The sequence below is a fragment of the Oratosquilla oratoria genome, chromosome 29, assembly GCF_046742065.1.
Source record: "Oratosquilla oratoria isolate Oo_2021 chromosome 29, ASM4674206v1, whole genome shotgun sequence".
NCBI lineage: Eukaryota > Metazoa > Arthropoda > Malacostraca > Stomatopoda > Squillidae > Oratosquilla > Oratosquilla oratoria.
Genome location: NC_134805.1, coordinates 37,752,858 through 37,774,015, shown reverse-complemented (window position 1 = coordinate 37,774,015; position 21,158 = coordinate 37,752,858). Strand labels below are relative to the sequence as shown.

Here is a 21,158-nt window from a genome sequence, read left to right as displayed (position 1 = left end):
AGCAACCTGTAGAGTGGTAAGTCTCTTCATGAGTCTAGGAGATGTAGAGTGGTAAGTCTCTGTGCGAGTTGAGGGAATTGAAACCTCAGTTGCTTCTCTACAAAATATGCTAATAAGTCCTGAGGAAAAATCGGAGGGTGGCCAGACATCTCTAACAATCTTATAGAATATGGTGGCACCCTCGAGGGGTTGCCAGAAAGGAATGTACACAAAGTCAAGAAAATGTTAGAGATGGTTGCCTGGAGGTCCCAGGAATGAAGTTTCCTGGGGCTTCTGTAGCGGGACATCCAACTCCATGTTATGGGACACCACGAGAGTCAGTGAGGCTGCCTGGTGCCGCTGGACTTGCCTCCCTTCTGGTCACCTCCAGTGTCATCAAGTCGGGCCCTAGCATCTGAGCCCGACGAGCTATCCTGAGTGCCTGGTGGAAGTGCTTTTTGAAGTGCTATTCCCTTCCGAGCATGAGGTGCCATGTGTTCCCCTCCAAGCATGAAGTGCCACGTGCTTCCAACTGGCCAATGACGCCAATATTAGGATGTGCATCCAACGGGCCGATGACACCAATAACACACCTCTTTACTCCTCCACCCTCTCCTTTTTCCCAACAATCCACCACACTTCCAAAGTCAAAATCACTTCTCCCATTCAACTTGGTTTCACTTTGTGCTAACACATTTATTTTCCTTTCATAAACATACAACACAACCTATCTTTTCTCTTTTGCTCTCATCTCTACCAAAACCAAACACATAATGACCCAAATCTTGGTGTTTTGGTTTGAAATCTCCCAGACCCTCTTATCCCTTAACTTCTCATATGATAATTGTACAGAGAGCAGGATACCTAGTCCCATCACTCCGTTCCACTTAGTCATCTTTTACACCTCACATGGAAAACATGGTGGCAGAATTCATTTCTCCCCCTACCACAGGGGACAGAGACAAGAAAAAGTATACTCAAAGAAAAGGTGAAAGACAGTATTAAGAGGGAAAAGCATAACAAGGATAGTCATAGTACAGAACTAGCATCATTCCTTTAGGAGTAGAGATTTTACTCTTAACAGAGACAAAATTATGTGTGAAGTGAAGGTGGTGAGGGGAAGATAGAAAGCCTTTAAATGTGGCAGTGGAAGACGCTAAGAAAATGACAGTGATAGGAGAGGAAAATGGAAGAGATATAAGAAAAGATAAGGTACAAGACCTGAAAATGATGAGAGCTGATAAGGCATTTGGGTTGCATGGGTGTCATGCAGTGTCTGAAAAAGGGAGATACAGTTATAGTGGACTGGCTAGCGAGGCTAAAGTGTGTCTATGGGACTGGAGAATACCAAATACTGGAGGAGTGCCTGTACAGTTCCACTTTATAAGAAAAAAGGGAACAAATTTTATTGTAGTATTTTTAGGGTGGTCAGTTTGTTAAATGTAGTTGGAAAGGCTTACAGGAGGTTCTTAACTGAGAGGATTAGGAGAGGTAGAGAGGAGCAGTGTGGGTTTAGGAAAGGTAGAGGGAGCGTGGATAAAATTTTTGTAGTAAGGTGCATTTGTGAGAGGGCAAAAGGTAAGGATTTGTTTTGGGCATTTATGGATTAGGAATAGGCTTATTACAGGGTACTGTGGGAGGTATTGCAGATATGTAGAATAGGGGGAAAGCTGTTCAGGGCAGCCAAAATTTTTATGACAGTAGTAGAGCCTGTTTGAATTGGAAATGGAGAGTGAGTGGTCTGAGGTAATTGTTGGTGCTGCATCAACGCTGTCATAGGGTGATACACGAGATAAATGCAAAGGTTACATGCAGGGGATTGGAGATAGTTAAAGATAGTGGAGAGAAGTAGATTGTGAGCCAATTATTTGTGGACAACACTGCACTTGTGGCAAGGTCAGAGGAGGAATTAAGGCAGTTTGTGTCAGAGTTTGGGAAGGTATGTGGGAGAAAGTTGAAGGTAAATGTGGGTAAAAGGTGATGAGATGTACTACAAGAGGAGAGGGTGGCAACAAGATGGAAGCAAGTCTTAAAGGAGAGAGGCTGGAGGAAGTGGGCAATTTTAAGTATTTTGGGTCACATGCGGCAGGAAATGGATGAGGAGGTAAACTGTAGATTGAGAGAAGCAAATAGGCATTTGGGAGTGGATGCAAAAATATTACTGTATATGAAGGGGAGATCGTGACTATGACACTACATGGAGTGGAGATTTGTAATTTAAGAGAGGCAGGATGTAGTTTGTCTTTGAGATGAAGTGTCTGAGAAATATGATAGGGTTAACAAGGTTGGATAGTGATACATGAAGAGGTGACGAGAATGGGGGAGGAAAGGGAGCTGGCAGACAGGGCTAATGAAAGATTATTGCAATGGTTTGGACACATGAAAAGACTAAAAGAAGAAGGATTAACAAGAGAGGTGTGGAAAGCAGAGGAGGATAGAGTGAAACTGAGGGGACAACCATGGATAAGACTGATGAATGAGGTGAAAGGGATTTTGAGCAGAAAGGGCATGTCTGTTGAATAGGGGTGACTGGAAGATGGTTGAGTATGGATAGTATTTTCATGCAGTCCAAAGAGATTTCTTCATCATTTCCATTTTCCGCACAAGAGGACAGGGAGGGGAGGTGATGCAGCCTCACAGTGAATGTGCTGTGTCTTGCTGCATTGCTTCCAACCTGGCCAATGGTCAGGAGACTGGGATAACACTTCATCCTCAAGGAGCTATGATAAGAGGAAAAGAAAAGATGGTGGATGGAAGTGGTTGCATGCCTTTAACTTGTTTACCTCCCTTATCAGAGGAAAAAAGCCCTTGGTATATAGTGAAAACATATGCTCTTACATATGAAAGTTATGTCTACCAGATCATGCAAATGACTGCAAAGCACCAAAGTGGGCAAAATTAAGAGACGTGAACCCTGGGCCCACTGTCCACATAAGGAAATCATTTTAATGTGTGCAGCATAAAATTTTGTTTTAGAAACATTTGGCATTTAAATCCTCCAAAATAACTATCAACAAATATATTATAGCCAAGCTAACAGCAAATATTCAGTATAAATTGAGGACTATGGGATTAAATTACAGAAGAAAACATATATGCTTATTCTTAAATTTGTATTGTATAAAATGATATACACATATACATACATTTGTGTGTGTGTGTATTATATATATATAAATATATATATATATATATATATATTTATATATATATATATATATTATGATATATTTACATGTATATATATATATATTTATATATATATATATATTATATATATATATATTATATATATATATATATTAAATATATATATATATATATATATATACACACATAAATAATTTACACATACCCTGGGCTCATGTATCCCAAGACACTAGTTCTTCACTGCTATGCCCAAGATGGTACACTGATGTCAATCAAGTGAGAAAACCAACTACATTTTCAACCCTTTCAGCACAGCGATGCTAATCATCTTTTCTTCTAATACTATGTAATTTCATTCAGCAAAAGGGGGGGGAATAACTGGAATGAAGTTGGTTACAATTGTGTTAATTTTTTCAAACATAGATCATATGCCTTATTCCTTTTTTCTTACAATTGTCTGTTAATTATTTTTAAACACTGATCATATGCCTTATTACTTTTTTCTATCAAAATTTCCTTGTCAAATTCTTTCATTTACCTAATGAAGCATTGTCAAATTTATTTACAGTGGTGTCCCTATGACAGTGACATTTTCTGAAGTACAGATTTTCTTCTTGCTAATACCTTATGCTTTTGTTTGGCAACATGAGCCTAGCGAAGGGGTCAGTAATGCCTTCCATTAAACATGTGAAATGCTCACTTGAACTCCTTTCTTCATATGCACGATACTGACAAAAAAAATTCAAGTATAATCATAATATTCATGTTTATAAAAGTACATGTCTATGCAGTACCTTCTATCATTGTCATACTTTGAAACCAATAAAGGCTTCTGAGAACACAATTCTACTGGCATGAGGAAATAAATCTATTTACAGATAATAATGTAACAGGTTTATGCTTCAGTAATTTGGAAATCATTCTTACCATAACCACAACTTCAATTCATTGCTGTCTGACTTGACTATTTACAAAATGAAGATGAAGCAAGGAAATAGAAACCAAACATGAAGTGATTAAAATGAAAAATATTACCATATGCAGGATACGGTCTACATTATGAACACATTCTCTCACGTGAGCCCTCTTTCAACAAGTGTGAAATTGGTAAATATAAGTTTTAAACAGGAACTGTAACAATCCTTACTATGCCTGTCAACTAGATTGTTCTAAACACCTTCAAGATGGTGGTACATCTAATAGTGTTCTGGTACTTGGATTTTATTTAGCAAGGGCAAGGACCCATAAACAGTTCTCAAAAGATTATGATTATACATCAATTCAAAATCCACCCCCTGAATAAATGAATGTGTTTGCCAGAACAGTATCTTGAGGTATGCCACTCTCTTGAAGTGGTCAAGGAGTGCTCAAAACACATCTGCAATAACTCATATTGGAAAAAAAAAAATCCAGATACAAATGCATTTCTTACAACTTTATCAAATTCTACATGTCCTTTGTTGCAGAGTTCAAACTCTTAGCAACTAAAGACCCTACAAAGGCTTGACAACCATTCTGATATAAAAAAAAATTATATATATATGGCATGCACATCATACGAGCACACTTGAAAGATCTTTTCTAAACCATACAAATAAATTCTCCATTCTAGCGATTCTGTCGCATCAATCTAGAGCCTTCACAGTTATATGAGGTTCGGGATCTACATATTTTCGTGGTCTTCCCCTTGCCCTAACACCTATTGCTATGGGCGTTTCATTTGTACGCTGAATTCGTCTCTTAGTTTTAAAATTCTCTTTATCTTCTGGAAAGATCTTTGGTATGCGACCTCTTACACTCTTCCGTACTGGTGATAAAGTTTCTTCCACTTCTTTCTTGATGGTTTGGCCTTTGCCACCAATTTCAAAATCAGAATCTTTCTCCTCCTCAATACTTTCCATCATTTTAACATCATCAGGATCAGAATCATCATCAAATGTATATTCTTGTTTGCATTTGACTCTCTCAATACCATGTATAGTTCTCATATGCTTGGAAAGATGCATTTTACCTGCATAGGAAGCCTCGCACTTATCACATTTGTATTTACCTTTGCCAGAATGGACAATTTTTACATGTGTTACCAAACTTGACCTTTGAACAAATGCCGTTTTGCAAATTTCGCACTGGTAAGGTTTTTCTCCCATATGTCCTCTAATGTGAGACCGAAGGTGATGAACTTGCTTAAAACTGGCACCGCATGTTCCACATTTGTACGGCTTCTCGCCTGTATGTACCCGCTCGTGCATAGTTAAGTTCGGTTTCGAGTAAAAAGCCTTATTGCAGAACCTACATGAATGCGGCTTTTCACCAGTGTGCCTCATCATATGGAGTTTCATACCAACCCGAGATATGAAAGTGCTACCACAGATCTTACAACAAAAGGAATCGCTTTCTCTTATCTTCTTTCGACCTCTTTTCAGTCGGAATTTTTTGCGATCCTCTACCTTATCACCATCCTTCAAAATGCATTGAAAGGCACTTGCCACCAAATCCTCCAAATTCTGGCTATTTTCCTCCACACTTCCGTCATCGTTCTCTTTTTTTATGTGTTGCTTGATGTGTCTCTTCTTGTGTTCTCTGAGACTTGACGACTGTGTGAAGGCCAAATCACAGATGTTGCATTTGTACGGTCTTTCTCCTGTGTGACGGAACATGTGACTCTTGAGATGCGCGAGTTGTTTGAACGGCGTCGAGCACACACCGCATATATACGGCTTCTCTCCTGTGTGAGTCCTTGTGTGCAACTTGAGATTGGCCTTGGACACGAACTTTTTCCCGCACTGAGAACATTCAAATGGTTTCTCTCCAGCATGGTTACGCATATGAATGATGTAACCTGCTTCTGTGAAAGATTTGTCACATTCATGACACATAAACTTCATATCTTTCTTGTACAGGGTCCTATGATCCTTACGATGCTGTCCCAATTGAGCCTTCGTGGTGAAAGACATCAAGCACTTCATACAAGAGTACGGCGTATCTCCCATATGAACTTTTGAATGTTTTGTAAGTGTAGATTTCTTATTAAAAGCAGCACCACAAGTTCCACATATGAATGAACGCACTCCCTCATGAACTTTTTGATGACTTCTGTGTCGATTAAATGTTGCAAAAGAAGCACCACACAAATTACAAACATAGCGCTTATCACCACCCTCCTTCATCCGTTTCCCCTTTGGTTTTTTCCCTAGATCTGTTCTTCCATCTTTGTGAGCTCGCATATGCTTCCGCAACACCTTCCTATTAGTAAACATTATATCACATGTATCACAAGGGTACAGTTCTGTTGAAACGGCATTATGCTCCAATTCATTGTTATGCAAATCCAATGCCTCTAAGGTCATCTCTGGCATGTCACCAATATCACTTGATATGAACGTTTCTTCTGTAATAATGGGAGTGTCTTCATGTGGATTGCCTGGCTCATGAACAGGCTCAGATATAACAGTGGTAGATGTTAATGTTGGAACCTGCTGGATATCAATGATTTCAATATTTTCCACAGGTGTCATATTACCATCCTGGTACATGTAAAACTTGCCTGAAGGCAGCACTGAAGTACTGGGCTGGAGGACAATTAGTTTGCTATCAGTTTCCTCTTCATCTAATTCCAAAGAGTCTTTACAGTCCTCTGATTGCGTATCTAACTCCATAGGGTCTCTACGATCCTGTGCTTGCACAGTGTAACTAACATGCTCCAACTCTTTTTTATTATAAACTTCATTATCAGGATCAAAAAATGTTTGTGATGGCAAAGACTGTGGGTGTAGTCCCTCTTGTTCAAACAAATCTGTTTGGTCTGATGCATGAATGTGAACTGCCTCTTCTCTATAAACACCATTTGTTTCTTCATAGAACTCTGAATTTTGGTCTAACTTTACAACAGCTGAAGGATCATCCACTTGAGCTTCATCCTCAGAATACTCTGCATGAACTTCAGTTTCAACACCTGCGGTGCTTGAAGCTAGGATAGCGGATTCTGAAGTATTAGTTTGGTTTGATATATATGGTGGTGTTTGTACAGAAGGAGAAGGAGGTGTTTGAGGGGGAGGGTAAGGGGGTGTCTGTGGTGGACGATATGGAGGAGTTTTGGAGGGTGGATGTGGAGAATTATTAGGTGCAAATTTTGGAGCTGGAGCATTGAACTTTGATGGCCTTTGTCTCTGACTGGAATTCACAGTATTTCCTGAGATATATTGGTACTGCTCATTGGTATTATGGATTTTTTTGTGCAAAGTCAAATATGGCAGTTTTGAGAAAGTTTCCCCACATATGTCGCATTTCTGACGTGCTTTGGGTATGTGAGTTCCCTTGTGTCTTTCGAGAGCAGCCTTTTCATTGAAATCCATCGTACACTCCGTACATTTGTACGGTCTCTCGCCTGTATGAAGTCGCTGGTGAATTTTCTTCCTCGAAAGTTGTGAAAACCTTTGTCCGCATTCTTCACACTCGTACGGTTTTTCTCCTGTGTGGGTCCTTTTGTGAATATTTAGCGCACTCTTTTCGTAAAAAGAGGCAAAACAAACATCACATTGGAATGGTCTATCCCCTTTATGCTTCCGTTTATGCACTGCTAACCGAGACCTTTGTGTATACGTTGCTCCACACTCCTCACACTCGAACGGTCTTTCGCCAGTGTGGGTACGGATGTGGTCTTGCAAATGCGAGGATTGTACAAAAGTTGCTCCACACTCGATACACTTGAACGGTCGTTCTCCAGTATGAATACGCAAGTGTTTGACCAGATTAGACGACTGCTTACAATCTTTGCCGCATATAAGACAACAATATGGTTTTTTCCCATTATGCTGCAGGGATTCATGCTGTTTAAGGTGAAAAACACTATCAAAATTAATATCACACAGGTTACACCTGTGTTCTCCAGCATGGCTCACTTCCTTTTCCGAAGGCGTTTTTTCACCACGCTGACGTGCAGTAGATTTTTTGACCCCCCTATATTTTTCAACAAGTTTAACATCATTTTCACATGAAGCATCTTCTTCATATTCATTCCAATCATCATCGACTTCCACTTTTAAATTTGTGATATTAACTGGCAAAGCCTTCTTACTACCAGATGGTGCACTTGGAAGCTCTTCCGTATTCTCTTCCCCGTTATCATCACTACCACCACCAGCATTATCACCAATATCATCTTCTTCTGGTTCTATTTTGACTGTTACCAATGAAGGATCGATTTTTGTCACTTTATTTTTTCTTCCTTTAGATTCTGTTTTCTGTGTACCTAGGCTCTGCTGACTGAGTACTTCAGTATTGGTACTTGGCTCCAAGAAACCAAACTCAGCTTTAAAGTCAGCAAAACGTCCTGGTTTTCTGATGGTACGAGATGGCCTTCGATTAGCAATGGAATCTTCTTTACTTTTGACCTTCATGGTGATTTCTTCCTGAAGGAGATTTTTCTTCTTGTAGGCCAAGTCCAATGGAACTCATCTTGGAAAACAAGTAAATAGATGAATAAATACATACATTAAATACACAGATAAACTAAATCTACAGAACAATATCAGTATGTGAAATCAATTCATTATATAAAATGTATGGTCTACACTGAAAACTAATCTAATACTTGATATTTCCTTATTCAAAAATTTGCATGTAGCATGTTCAAAATTACTCATGCAATCTTTACCTGAAAATAATCAAGAAATCTGCCTCAACTTTCACATCAGAATCTAACCAAAATAAAATTCTATGTATTATCTTACTCTTTATATTAATCTCATCATAAAACTCCTAGGAATAACCTGGTATAAGAGCCTACTCTGGACACCTGCTAAATTGATATATATCATGGGCCCATCCCAGAGGTCAAATGTCACATGTCTGTCTTGTGGGGCCATTTCTTGCAGGTACTTAATGTTTGAACCATCAAAACAGAAAAGGCCTAGAAAAAAACATTCATATCCCCCTGTACAGTCACCATAGAGAACACAGACCACATTAATTGCTTAAAAATGGCAAAGGAAACATGGACTGGGAATGAAGTGTTTATTCCTGATGTTTTGTCTGGTGACTTTTTCAAAGGAATGAGTATACTGGATCTTGCAGAGTTTATATATATACACTAGGTAGCTCATGGAGGTATGCGAGCATGGCATGCTGTGCTCTGATTGGCCTGCTGAGATTCCCGAGACAGCTGATCATAAAGCACTATGCCCGCTGAGGTTTTTGCCCAGATGAAGCTGCCAGCTTTACTATTGATGTTGGGATGGGTAGTGACATATGCAGTTTCTATGGATTTCCTAGTCTTCTTATCCATACTTTTGTGTAATACCTCGGCCTGGTTCCATTGTGGGAGGTGTCCAGATTCATTCACATGCACCACCATGGTATTGGTAAGCCTATGGTGACGGAGGTCAGCCTTATGCTCCCTGATCCTTGTGTTTAGCCCACACTTAGTTGCTTTTACCTCTGTACTCCTGAGCATCCTAGTAATATCTTCTACCTTCTGAGTTAGGAAGCGCCATGTACGATCTCCTGTTGGTGGCATAGTTTGCTCCTTCTTTTGACCTCCTTACATTGATGATTTCTTTGTGGGCTTACAGGATTTGCAGTGAGGAATTCCTGGAGATCAGGTACATCATCACAGCCTTCTTGAAACTTGGCTACCCCAAGGGCATGATCCTGAGCTTAAGGTGGAGAGCAGAAGAAATCATCAATGTAAGCAGGTCAAAAGGAGTAAACACCACCACCAATAGGACATTGTACATGGTGCTTCCTAACTCAGAAGGAAGAAGATATTATTAGAATGCTCCAGAGTACAGGGGTAGAAGCAGTGATAACATTGTGGGCAAAGATTAGTGACATAGCAAGAAGCGGGGCCAAGCTGGGTGGGAGGGAGGACAACATCATGTATAAAATCCCATGTGCATCATGCAATATGGCATACTATGGAGAGACAAAGGAGGGGCTAAACACAATGATCAGGGAGCATAAGGCTGACCTCCATCACCATAGGCTTACCAACGCCATGGTGGTGCATGTGGACAAATCTGGACACCTCCCACAATGGAACCAGGCCGAGGTATTACACAAAGGTATGGATAAGAAGACCAGGAAATCCATAAAAGCTGCATATATCACTACCCAACATCAATAGTAAGGCTGGCAACTTTACCTGGACAAAAACCTCAGTGGGCATAGTGTTTCACGATCGGCTATCTCAGGCATCTCAGCAGGCCAATTAGAGCATAGCACATCACACTTGCATACCTCCATGAGCTACCAGGTGTATAATCTGTGCATGAACCAGTATGCTTATTCCTTTGAAAAAGTAACTGGACAAAACATCAGGAATAAATGCTTCATTCCCAGTCCATTTTTCCTTTGCCATATTTAACCAATTTGTTCACATCAATATTAATTTTCAGAGCACATTAGCTTACACTTGTTATGACAGTTTGAATGAATTACCTTCTTTATGGAGTTTGAACCTTGGGCCATGCATTCATGAGGGAAAGGTATAGTATAAGGCATTCTACCTTTTTGAATGCCTGGCCTAAGGCTCAAACTCCATAGGAAAGATCATCTACATATCATTTCACACCTATTACCACACCCAATTCTGACAATGTAAAATTTCTTCCCTGAGTGAGCTATGAAACAGCCTGATGGCTATAGACAGACTCATGATGCTGCTGGTCTCATGCAAGAGAGACCTGAAACAAAGGACTGAGTCGCTGATCTAGTATGAAACGAAGAAAGATGCAATTTCTGTTACATGTTACAGTACAAGTTTGATATGATAAACTCATCAATAACAATAAGGAATATGAGGTGAGCTCAAAAGTTCCAGAAAAACTCTCCCTATTGCAAACAAAGTTCACAGAAAAGATTGATTGATTGATTTATGGAATTTTTGGTTTCACTGAAAAGAGCAGATTCTGCTAGTGGTAAGTTGGCTTGTTCAATCACATGCAGCTCTCAGTCTTGCCATGCTTCTTGTTCGAAAATGTGTTTTCATTTGGTAGCTATGAAGGATACAGCAAAAAATATACTCCTAGAGCATACAGATTATGGGGTATGTCAATAACAAACTCTCTAGATAGCAAAAATTTTTCTATGGTAAACCTGGCTTTCGCTGAATTAGTTGTATGAAGCTTGTACTGTAAATTAAAACTTTCAACAATCATTTCACTACCCTGGTTCTCTAATGCTAGAGAACCAAGGATCCCAGGGAACTGGACATAACCATTATTTCAGCCCATAAATCACTCAGTTAAGAGAGTCTGTGGAGGTGTTTAGAGTGAGTGAATATAAGTCAGTGTTGTATATTACTGTTTTCTGTGTTCTGATTGCATCAAGGGCAATAAATATCTGCTACTTTTGACTTAACAATTTCCGTCATATCTCGTACATCTGCAAGACCTGTCACAATGTTTTCTTGTCCACCCTGTCATAAGCCTCTCCAGATCCATAAAAATCCAAAGAACATACTTATCTTTTGCCAAAAATTTCTTGTATCTCTGCCTCACTACATAACTTGATCCATGTATCCTTACCATTCCTAAACCTATATCGTTCCTTCTCAATTACTCTCTCTGTTCATCTCCAAATCCTCTCAATTAACACCCTCCCTTATGCCTTTCCAACTACACTCAACAGACTGATCCCTCTAAAGCACATTCGTATTTGTCCTCTTTTCCTTTGTAAAGCAGAACTATACAAGCACTCCTCCAATCCTCAAGCTCATTCCCCTTCCTTAGGCACACATTAAACAACCTCACTAGCTAATCCACTATAACTGTTCCTTCCTTTGTCAGACATTCCACATGACACCCATCCAGCCTAGGCACCAGCTTTCATCACTTTCAATGCTCTTTGTATCTCATTTTTGCTAGAGCCCTGTAATTTTCCAAGCACCTGCCAAAATCCCTCCCTCTGTACCTCCTTCACATTCAACAATTCTCTGAAATACTATATCTTCCCCTTATTGCCTTTACTTCCAATAACATCTGTCCATCTGTACCCTTTACTTTTTCCTCTCTACCTGACTCATCCCCTCTCTTCACTTCCTTCTAACACATTTTTATCCTTTTCAAATTTCTTTGCCAAACTCCTACCCCATTTTATATCTACCCTCCTCTTGTATTTTGTTTCTCCCCTCTTCCTTCACCTTTCATATGCTTCCCAAACAAATCATCAGAAAACCCAGCATCATACAGACCAGTCTCAGTAACATCCACCACATCCAAGTTGATGGAAAGATTAACCACTTCCATACGGTGACGCCTACGTAGGCGGCATGAGGAGCAAGTGGGTACTCGATAATGCCAACGTCGGCATCTTGATTATATTTATTGTAGTCGTACCTTCGTAATTTCCATTCTCTCTAAACTGACTTCATCAATTTTCTATGGTTATCAAAATACACGGTTGAAAGAGAACGAACGATTGAGCGCTGAATTTATTTTCTATAATGCGATTATTATGACGCAACATCGCACGTCGGGCAGCTAATGCTGCCAGACGTGCGATGTGCCCTGGAGTGAAGAGGTTAGCTCCTTCACTCTGGGCCAAAATATCGCGGGCAGCATTAGCTGCCAGACGTGCAATGTTGCGTCATAATACTCGCATTATAAAAAATAAAGTCACCACTGTATTGCTCGTTCTCTCTTTCACCCATGAATTTTGATAACCATAGAAAATATGATGAAGCCAGTTTACAGAGTATGGGGGTCACGCAGGTACAACTACAATAAACATAATCAATACGCCGACATCGGCATCCTCGCGTACCCACTTGCTCCTCATGACACCTACGTGGGCGTCATCGTATCAAAGGGGTTAATAGCAAGAAGCAGTCATTCTATCCAAACCAACATAAGTTCAAGGAGGGCCTATCCACTAGCACTTTCCTCACAAACATTACAAAAATGGTAGAGGGATACAAAGAAACAACAACAGAAAGCAATAAACATAAAAAAAGCATTTGACAAATTTTTTAAACAGATCACTGAGAAAGACATCCACAACAATGACAAGAAATGTCTAACAAACTTCTTACAAACATTGCTAATTAACCCAAACAACCAAATTTCTGGTGATAAAGGCTGTACAATGGAGCTCTCTACAGAACTGCAACAAATGCCTTGTTTATACACAGTGATGTTTCTGTTGTCCATATCATGTGCTTGCAACTGTTCAGAGTATGTTCAGTTTTTTATTTGCCTTTTCTGTAAAGTCTTTGTGCAAGGAGTGAAGGTCATATACAAGTCAAATGCAAAACAAAGTCAAGTATTTTAGGTCCCTCCCATTATCTCATAAATCCAAAACCATCACATTTTACTATGTTTTATCTATCATATTCATTAGCTGGATACACAGATTAAAAGGTTTCAGATCACAAATCTGCACATGACTTACCAATGGTCTAATTCAGCAAATCTATTCATTCTAAGTCCTTTGAGTATCCTGCTACCTCCAAAATTTGTCCATTCCAATGTTACCTGAAAGAAGAAATTTAATTAATAGTTATGCATAATGCATTTCATCTACATATGCATACTTGAGTGAAGAATGGTTATGAATGGACTATAAGTCAATGCAGCTTAACCCCTTTCATATGATAATGCCTATATAGGTGTCATGAGGCACAAGTGGGTATACGAGTATGAGGATGCCAGCTTTGGCATCTTGATTATATATATATTTTTTTAGTTGTAGCTTACCCCTGTGGTGGGGGAAAGAATACTGCCACCTAGTCTTCCCACTTACAAAGTATTACAATGGCAGAGCATGCCAACACACCTGTTGGTCCATATCTAGGTCGGATATGAAAAAAATCATAATAATAAATAAATAAATGAATAAATAACAACTACAATAATTTAAATAATAAATAAAACATAAATAAATGCATATGTATAATTAAATAAACAAACAGGCAAGTAGTAAATAATAATAAATTGACATGTAACTAATAATAAATGAGAATCAAGCAAATAATAAACATACAAATGATAACAAAATAAATAAATAATTAATATAAAATAAATTATAGTCATTACAGCATCTTGCTTTGGTGCTTATCTAAATGATTCTTGAATTGTAAGAGGTGACAAAAACAGGATGGGGGGATTAGGACAAGGCATCCTTCTCTCTGTAGCCCCACAGGGGACATTCCTAAAAAAAAAAAGTAAAGGCATAAGAGGGTCTGGGAGTTTTCTAACCAGTACTCTAAGGTTTGGGTCTTTTAATGTGTGTGGATGTGGTACAGATGAGAGTAGAAGGGAAGATATAGGTAATATGTTTGTGAGAAGAAATATGGATGTGTTGGCTTTGAGTGAAACTAAGTTGAGAGGGAGGGGCAAGTGTGAGTTTGGGAGTGTAATTGGGAGGTTCTCAGGAGTGAAGAGAGGACAAGGGAGAGAAGGGGTGGCTATACTAGTAAGTGAAGATAGGTAAATGTGTAGTGGCTTATGATAGAGTGAGCAGAACATCTCTGTGGAAAATAATGGAGGAATTAGGAATACCACAAAGTACATCAGATTAACAAGAGCATGCTATGAAAACACAAATAGCGTAGTTAGATGTGGGAGTAAAACTACATCACCTTTTCAGATAGGAGATGGCCTAAAACAAGGATGCATACTCTCACCTCTGTTATCTAATCTGGCAATGGAAAAAGTAATCAGAGGAAGTATGAATGGGAGAGACAAAGGAATAAAATTGGTAGATATAACCATAAAACTATTAGCATATGCTGACGACACTGACATCGTGATAATCAAGCAGAAATGGAAAACCTGGCGGTGCTCTCAAAAATAGCTGCAGAAAGTGTTGGACTCAAGATCAATGAGAGCAAGACAAAGATAATGAAGATAGCACGAGTCTAATTTGCCAGAATGGTTACAGATTGCAGGGATGGACATAGAGAGTGTTAAAGATTTTAAATACTTAGGAGTAAAGGTGACCAGAGACGGAAGAATGAAACAGGAAATGGAAGCCAGAATTGGAGCAGGAAATCTATGTTACTACAGCCTAATAGAATTGTTTAAGAAAAGATCAATAACAAGAGCTACAAAACTGAGACTGTACAACTCAATAGTGAGACTAGTCATATTGTACAGCTGCAAAACATGGTCCCTTACAAACGCTATGGAGAAGTTTGAAGTTCTTGAAATATGATTTTATAGAGAATTTTAGGACCCGCATATGACAACCAAAGGCAAGAATTGAGAATAAAACATAACTGGGGAAATTCAAGAACAAACAAAAACCCACATTAAAAATGTAATAAGATTAAAAAGATTGAAATGGGCAGGACATGTTGCAAGGATGCAAGAAGATAGATGGCCAAAGAAAGTACTCAATAGTGGAGTGCATGAAAGTAGACCACTTGGACGACCTAAAAAAGACTGGAGAAGATGCATTGAAGATGTACAGATATGCAAAATAGAACCAAGAAAATGGAAGGAGGTGGCACAGGACACACAGACATGGCGAGACATTTCAAAACCGGTTATGGATTACCAAGTGGCTCGAAGACCAGTGGAGTAAGAGTATGAGTATTATGATGGGGCTACAGCTCACACAACCCAAAATTCACTCAATGTTTTGAACAGAATGTTTCCTGGACGTCTGGTCTCTCTGAGAGTTGATTTAGGGTGCGCAGTCACCTGATTTGAGCACTCGTGATTTCTTTCTTTGGGAATATCAGAAAGAAAAGGTGTTTAAACATTGCCCTAACACTCTACCACAGCTGAGGGAGTGGATTATTGAAGAAGTTAATGCCATACCCCACAGTATGTGTAAACATGCTGTACAAAACTTCAGAGATCGACTCCAACTGTATGTTGCTGCCATCTGAGAACATTATTTTCAGAACTTAAGGATTATAAATGGTATGTACTGCTAACCTCAAGTATAATAACATTTCTTCTCTATATACCCCATTACTTATTTGTAACTCCTCAAACTGTTCAATAGGTTCTGCCACACTGTGTGTGTGTGTGTATATATATATATATATATATATATAAGTTACCTCATAATAGCTGCACCAATTCACATACTCTAGAGTCAAAATTTCAACTCCTCATAGAGGCAACTTCTCAAACTCAAAATGAAACAATTTGAGAGTATTTTTATAGTCTAATAAGTATCTTTACAATCTAATAAGCTTTGGCTCAAACTCGGTGGGCTGGACACATCACCAGAATGCCTGATAGTTGACTACCAAAGCAACTGCTCTATGGGGAATTGTCCCTAGGTAAGCACTCAGTTGGGGGGAAGAAGAAACTATATTACAAAGGAAGTGCACACCTACACAATATATCAATACAATATTAACCCCTTCGATACGATGACGCCTACGTAGGCGTCACGAGGAGCAAGTGGGTATGCGAGGATGTCGATGTCGACGTACTGATTATATTTATTGTAGTTGTACCTACATGTCCCACATACTCTGTAAACTGGCTTCATCATATTTTCTATGGTTATCAAAATTCACGGGTGAAAGAGAGAACGAGCAATACAGCGGTGACTTTATTTTTTATAATGCGAGTATTATGACGCAACATCGCATGTCTGCCAATTAATGCTGCCCACAAGATTTTGGCCCGGAGTGAAGGGGTTAAATATCAATTTGATAAATTAAAGTACTTCAACATAATATCTGTTTTTCTTGGTAAATATCAATTAAAAAAAAAAAAAAAAAAATGCTAAAAGTGATACACTACCGAATGGCACTGTGACGTGAGCTTCCAGATTCCATGTTTGTGTCATCTGTCCAGTCCTGTACAATCATATCATTCCCTGCCTACAGCAACCATGATGACCTCTAGGGATGCATACATACCCCATAGGAGGTTGGGTTAGGTTAGTTTCGGTTAGGTTAAACTAAACCAATTTATTAGACTTCCATTACTTTTTCTTCCACAACAAACAAAAACATGGCATCTTGAAGCTCGCTGATGCTACTGCATTGCAACTTTTTTTTATTGATTCCCACCAATAAAAATGTATATTATGTTGATGTATTATAATTTACAAAATCAATATTCAATTTTCTATTGCTATATCATTTAGGTGTGCACTTCTATAGATTTACCAAACATTTCAAGAATTGCCTCAAAATGTCCCTCAAAGCCCTGGACATCAGTCTCAGCACTTGCAATTCCCTTCCTCAGGACTCTCCAGCTTGGTGAAGCAAGATCTCCGCTCAAGCCTGTGCATAAGAGACCAGACGTATTTCTGAGACTCGGAGAACGCACACCGTGCTCAAGGCTTGAGCCACCTCCATTTCTACTGCAGCACCTGCTCATGCATGTCCCACATGAGGGCAAGGCTTCTGGGCCTGGATTGGTCTCATCAGCGACCTCCAGACCCACAGTCACAGATTCTAAATCTGAAGCCAAAATCATGGTCACCTTCATTAAAGAGGGACGAACATTAGTCTTTATAATCACTTGCAAAATCTCGACACACCTCACAATTGCACAGCTGTGTACTGATACTACCAATCCACATGAAGGCTATCTCAGGCTCTAAATGTTAATACATATCCTATCTGTGCATCTAAATGCTTCCTTCCCTTTATAAGGAAGGAAGCCAGCCAAAGCATCCAGCGAACCCCCACCTGTCCATCACCTATTTATTTCCCTTTTAACTTAGTGTAGAAAATCAGTCTGTTGAGGACCACAAAGGAAATAAGCTTATATGCTTTTTTGTGTTATCCTCGGCATTTGTAATTGTTATTTCGAACTGTGTTCTATCCTTTAACTGCACTTCATGTATATTGATTCAATGCCAAATAAAGTACTACTACTACTATCTCAGCACCTTGTGGATGACAAGGTGTCCCTGCCCAGGTCAATAAAAAATGTAAAAAATACTTCATTTGAAGTGTGGGTATCAAAATATAAATATGATTTGCTGAAACAGACAATAAATATTTACATGAAATTGTTTAATCAAAACTATCACCATACGACAAAATGATGTCATATGCCAAGCACCTTGTATTGGGAAGGGTATGGGTGAGGTTCATGACAATACATTAATTCAAATCTAAATGTAATAACTTGAAATTAAGTATATATCAAGTTGGAATTGAATATGTATTTGGGGCTAGGTGTAATAAATTGGAGCATAGGATACAGCATCCAATGAGCATTCCTTTCCTGTATACCACAATTCGGTAAATACACAAAGCCATTTCATTTAGTTACTCAATTAAATCAAATTGATATAGCCAAAACAGCTCACTTGTGATGGTTTGCACACCTATACACTATACCAATAGAAAATTAAACACTAATTTTGTAAATTATAATACATCAAGGTAATATACTTTTTTCCTGGCAGAAATCAATAACAGAAAATGCTGCTAAAGGTGATACACAAACATAGCTGCTGCGACTGCTTGAGACACCATCTTTGCTTTGGTAGATGCAGAGGTCAAAGAAATTAAAGTATGATAAATTCGTCTATTCAAACCTTACCTACCTACCTAACCTAAACTGCATTTCTTATGCGATACCAGTAATTCTCAAGGTCATTAGGGTTGTCATCATCATCATCGTCAACCTCCAAATCTATCAAAACAAAGATGGCGTCTCAAGGAGTTGATACAACTACGTTCATTTGTGTATTCCTTTTAGCAACATTTTCTGTTATTGATTTCCACCAAGAAAAACATATATTCCATTGATGTATTATGATTTACAAAATCAATATTTAATTTTCTAATGCTATATCGCAGCCCAAAGGGATTTCCCCCATCTTCTCTTTTTCTGCATGAGGGGACGGAGAGGGGGGTTGCCAATTAAATGAAGCGGCCTTGCTGTGGATGTGCTGTGTCTTGCTACATTGGTTCTGACCCAGGGCAGTGGGCGAGATGCAGGGATGACCCGTCATCCAGGAGGAGCCAAGATGAGAGCGAGGGAGAGGGGTTAATGGTAGCACCAGTGGAGTATGTGTGAATGAAGTTGATTAGAATGGATTTTATGCCTTTGTTTTTGGCTAACTCCCTAGTAAGGGGGTAAAAGCCATTGGTATATATATATATATATGTATATTGCGTAGGTGTGTACTTCTAAAAAAAATACCTAAAACATCCTAGATTATGCAAATCTGATTTATAAAATATGACGATACCACCAGATTTCAAGTGCTAGAATCTACAAAGCGGCTTTGACAAAAGATGGCTGCGAAAAGTATTGTCTTAAATGGTAGAGTATGGCCGAGAATCATCACTACAAGTGCTTAAAAAGATTTAAAATATTAATCAGGGATCAGTTGGTCATGATAATGAGTAATAAAAAATCTCGACTCAATATCTGGCAATACCTACCCCAACCTACACTAATATGCAAGAAATCTTGCTCATAGCTCTATATGTTATTGTAATCTTTTAATCTTTCATATTAATCTGAGGAATTTGAATTAACATGAGACAAAAACCAACAGTAACAGAGATACAAACCTCTCAAAGCAATATTTATATTTTCATATTTAGATCCGACTTTATCTATACACAATGTAAACAAAAAAACTCACTACAAATAAAACTCTATATACATACGAAAAATATGCCTTGGTACTTTAAACAATATGTATATTATAATTCTCAGGTGTTGTCTTGCTCATTGTCCTGTTGAAATAAGTAAGCATAATGATAATACTAGTAGCATTCTTTGACTGTTTTGGCCAATCATGTAACGTATACTATGAATGCCTCCAGTAAGGAGAATAATATCCAGACTTGTATCTTCTCCAGTAATAAAAATTCAGTACATTATGGAAAATACAAAAGTATTTCAAAACCCAAACATTAACAATTTCTTTGGTCCCTCGTTCATGACTTAATTTCTTAACTACCAGTTACAATTGTTATTCACTTGATACAAATTCTGCACACTATGCTTGCCTTCCCTTGCCATACACCAGAAACTTTATATACACAAATAATGGTAAACTAACGATACAAAGGCTCAGAATATCCTACCATATATCCCTTTAGTTAAATGTTGGTCTAAGTGATCCATTTGTTTGGCACAACTCTACGAACCTAAACCTGTTCCACACATCTTTCGTAAGCTGATGCCACTACTCATACTATGGATACAAGAAACATGTCGAAGGTGTCCACAACAAAAAAATGATCATAACGACATATATTATTAGGTAGACATGCTAGCTCTTCATTAAAGTCATCAAGAGCTTTGCTTTTAGACTGGCATCACTTAATAGATGCTTCCGTTGAAATATCCAAAGACGGGAAATGATCGTATGAATATTATCAATCTTCAATGACACCCATAACAAGAATTTTCTTTTTTATCATATAAAAACCGTAATTTGATATATGCTTATCCTTTAAATATTATGTTTATTACATTGACCCTAACTTAGAATACATACATGTGCGGAATTTAACAATATGATACATACTTCCTCGCCTTATCCAATCGCAACAATGTACGATGCCTACTCAACATCAATTGAGTCACTATAATTTTTAATTCATAAAAAATAAAATATCTTTACACGGCTGTTTGTCATATTAATTTTTTAATAGTACCCTTTTACTTTATATACATAAGATCGTCAACAGGATGCACTTATTACAAAGTTCCGTTGAAACTAGCCTGAAATTCCGGAATGGAACATTCCGTATCATTGAACCGTGTATCCCAAATACGCAACAATGGCTAGATCAAATTTAAACTGATTGTCAGTGATGTATTTTACACCCTTCCACTCGAATCTAAGTGTCATTCCCTAGTAGCTTTATTTTTTTTTTACTGTAAGACTTGCATAACTCACTTACCTAATTTCTGTGATTTCCTGGTTCTTTTGTTGTTTCTATTTCACTTTTCAATACCCCCGACGCACTTACTCACTTCTCTCACTGTACAATCTATCTTACCTACAACCACTAGCTTTACTAATTCTAATCCTAACAATGTTACACTTGTACCTCATTCTACATACGCGCTGCTACCCAGGCGCCCTTCCGCGCCCTTCGCCCTCCTTCCTACACCGTAACCTTTGAC

The 21,158-nt window shown here is 38.5% G+C and overlaps 1 protein-coding gene across 2 annotated transcripts; it reads right to left on the bottom strand.

Moving 5' to 3' along the window:
- Nucleotides 1–3,547: 3,547 nt before the first annotated feature.
- On the bottom strand, nucleotides 3,548–20,595 carry LOC143040715 (uncharacterized). 2 transcript variants are annotated; one of them, XM_076212074.1, is made up of 3 exons: nucleotides 20,554–20,595; nucleotides 13,519–13,601; nucleotides 3,548–8,583 (listed from the first exon to the last, which is right to left on the bottom strand). In XM_076212074.1, the coding sequence occupies exon 3, from the start codon at nucleotides 8,523–8,525 to the stop codon at nucleotides 4,755–4,757; it is 3,771 nt and encodes a 1,256-aa protein (XP_076068189.1). In that variant the 5' UTR covers nucleotides 8,526–8,583; nucleotides 13,519–13,601; nucleotides 20,554–20,595; the 3' UTR covers nucleotides 3,548–4,754. The 2 variants fall into 2 exon arrangements, with proteins under 2 accessions (XP_076068189.1, XP_076068188.1); XM_076212073.1 differs by lacking the exon at nucleotides 20,554–20,595 and adding an exon at nucleotides 20,108–20,341.
- Between the last annotated feature and the right edge of the window lie 563 nt (nucleotides 20,596–21,158).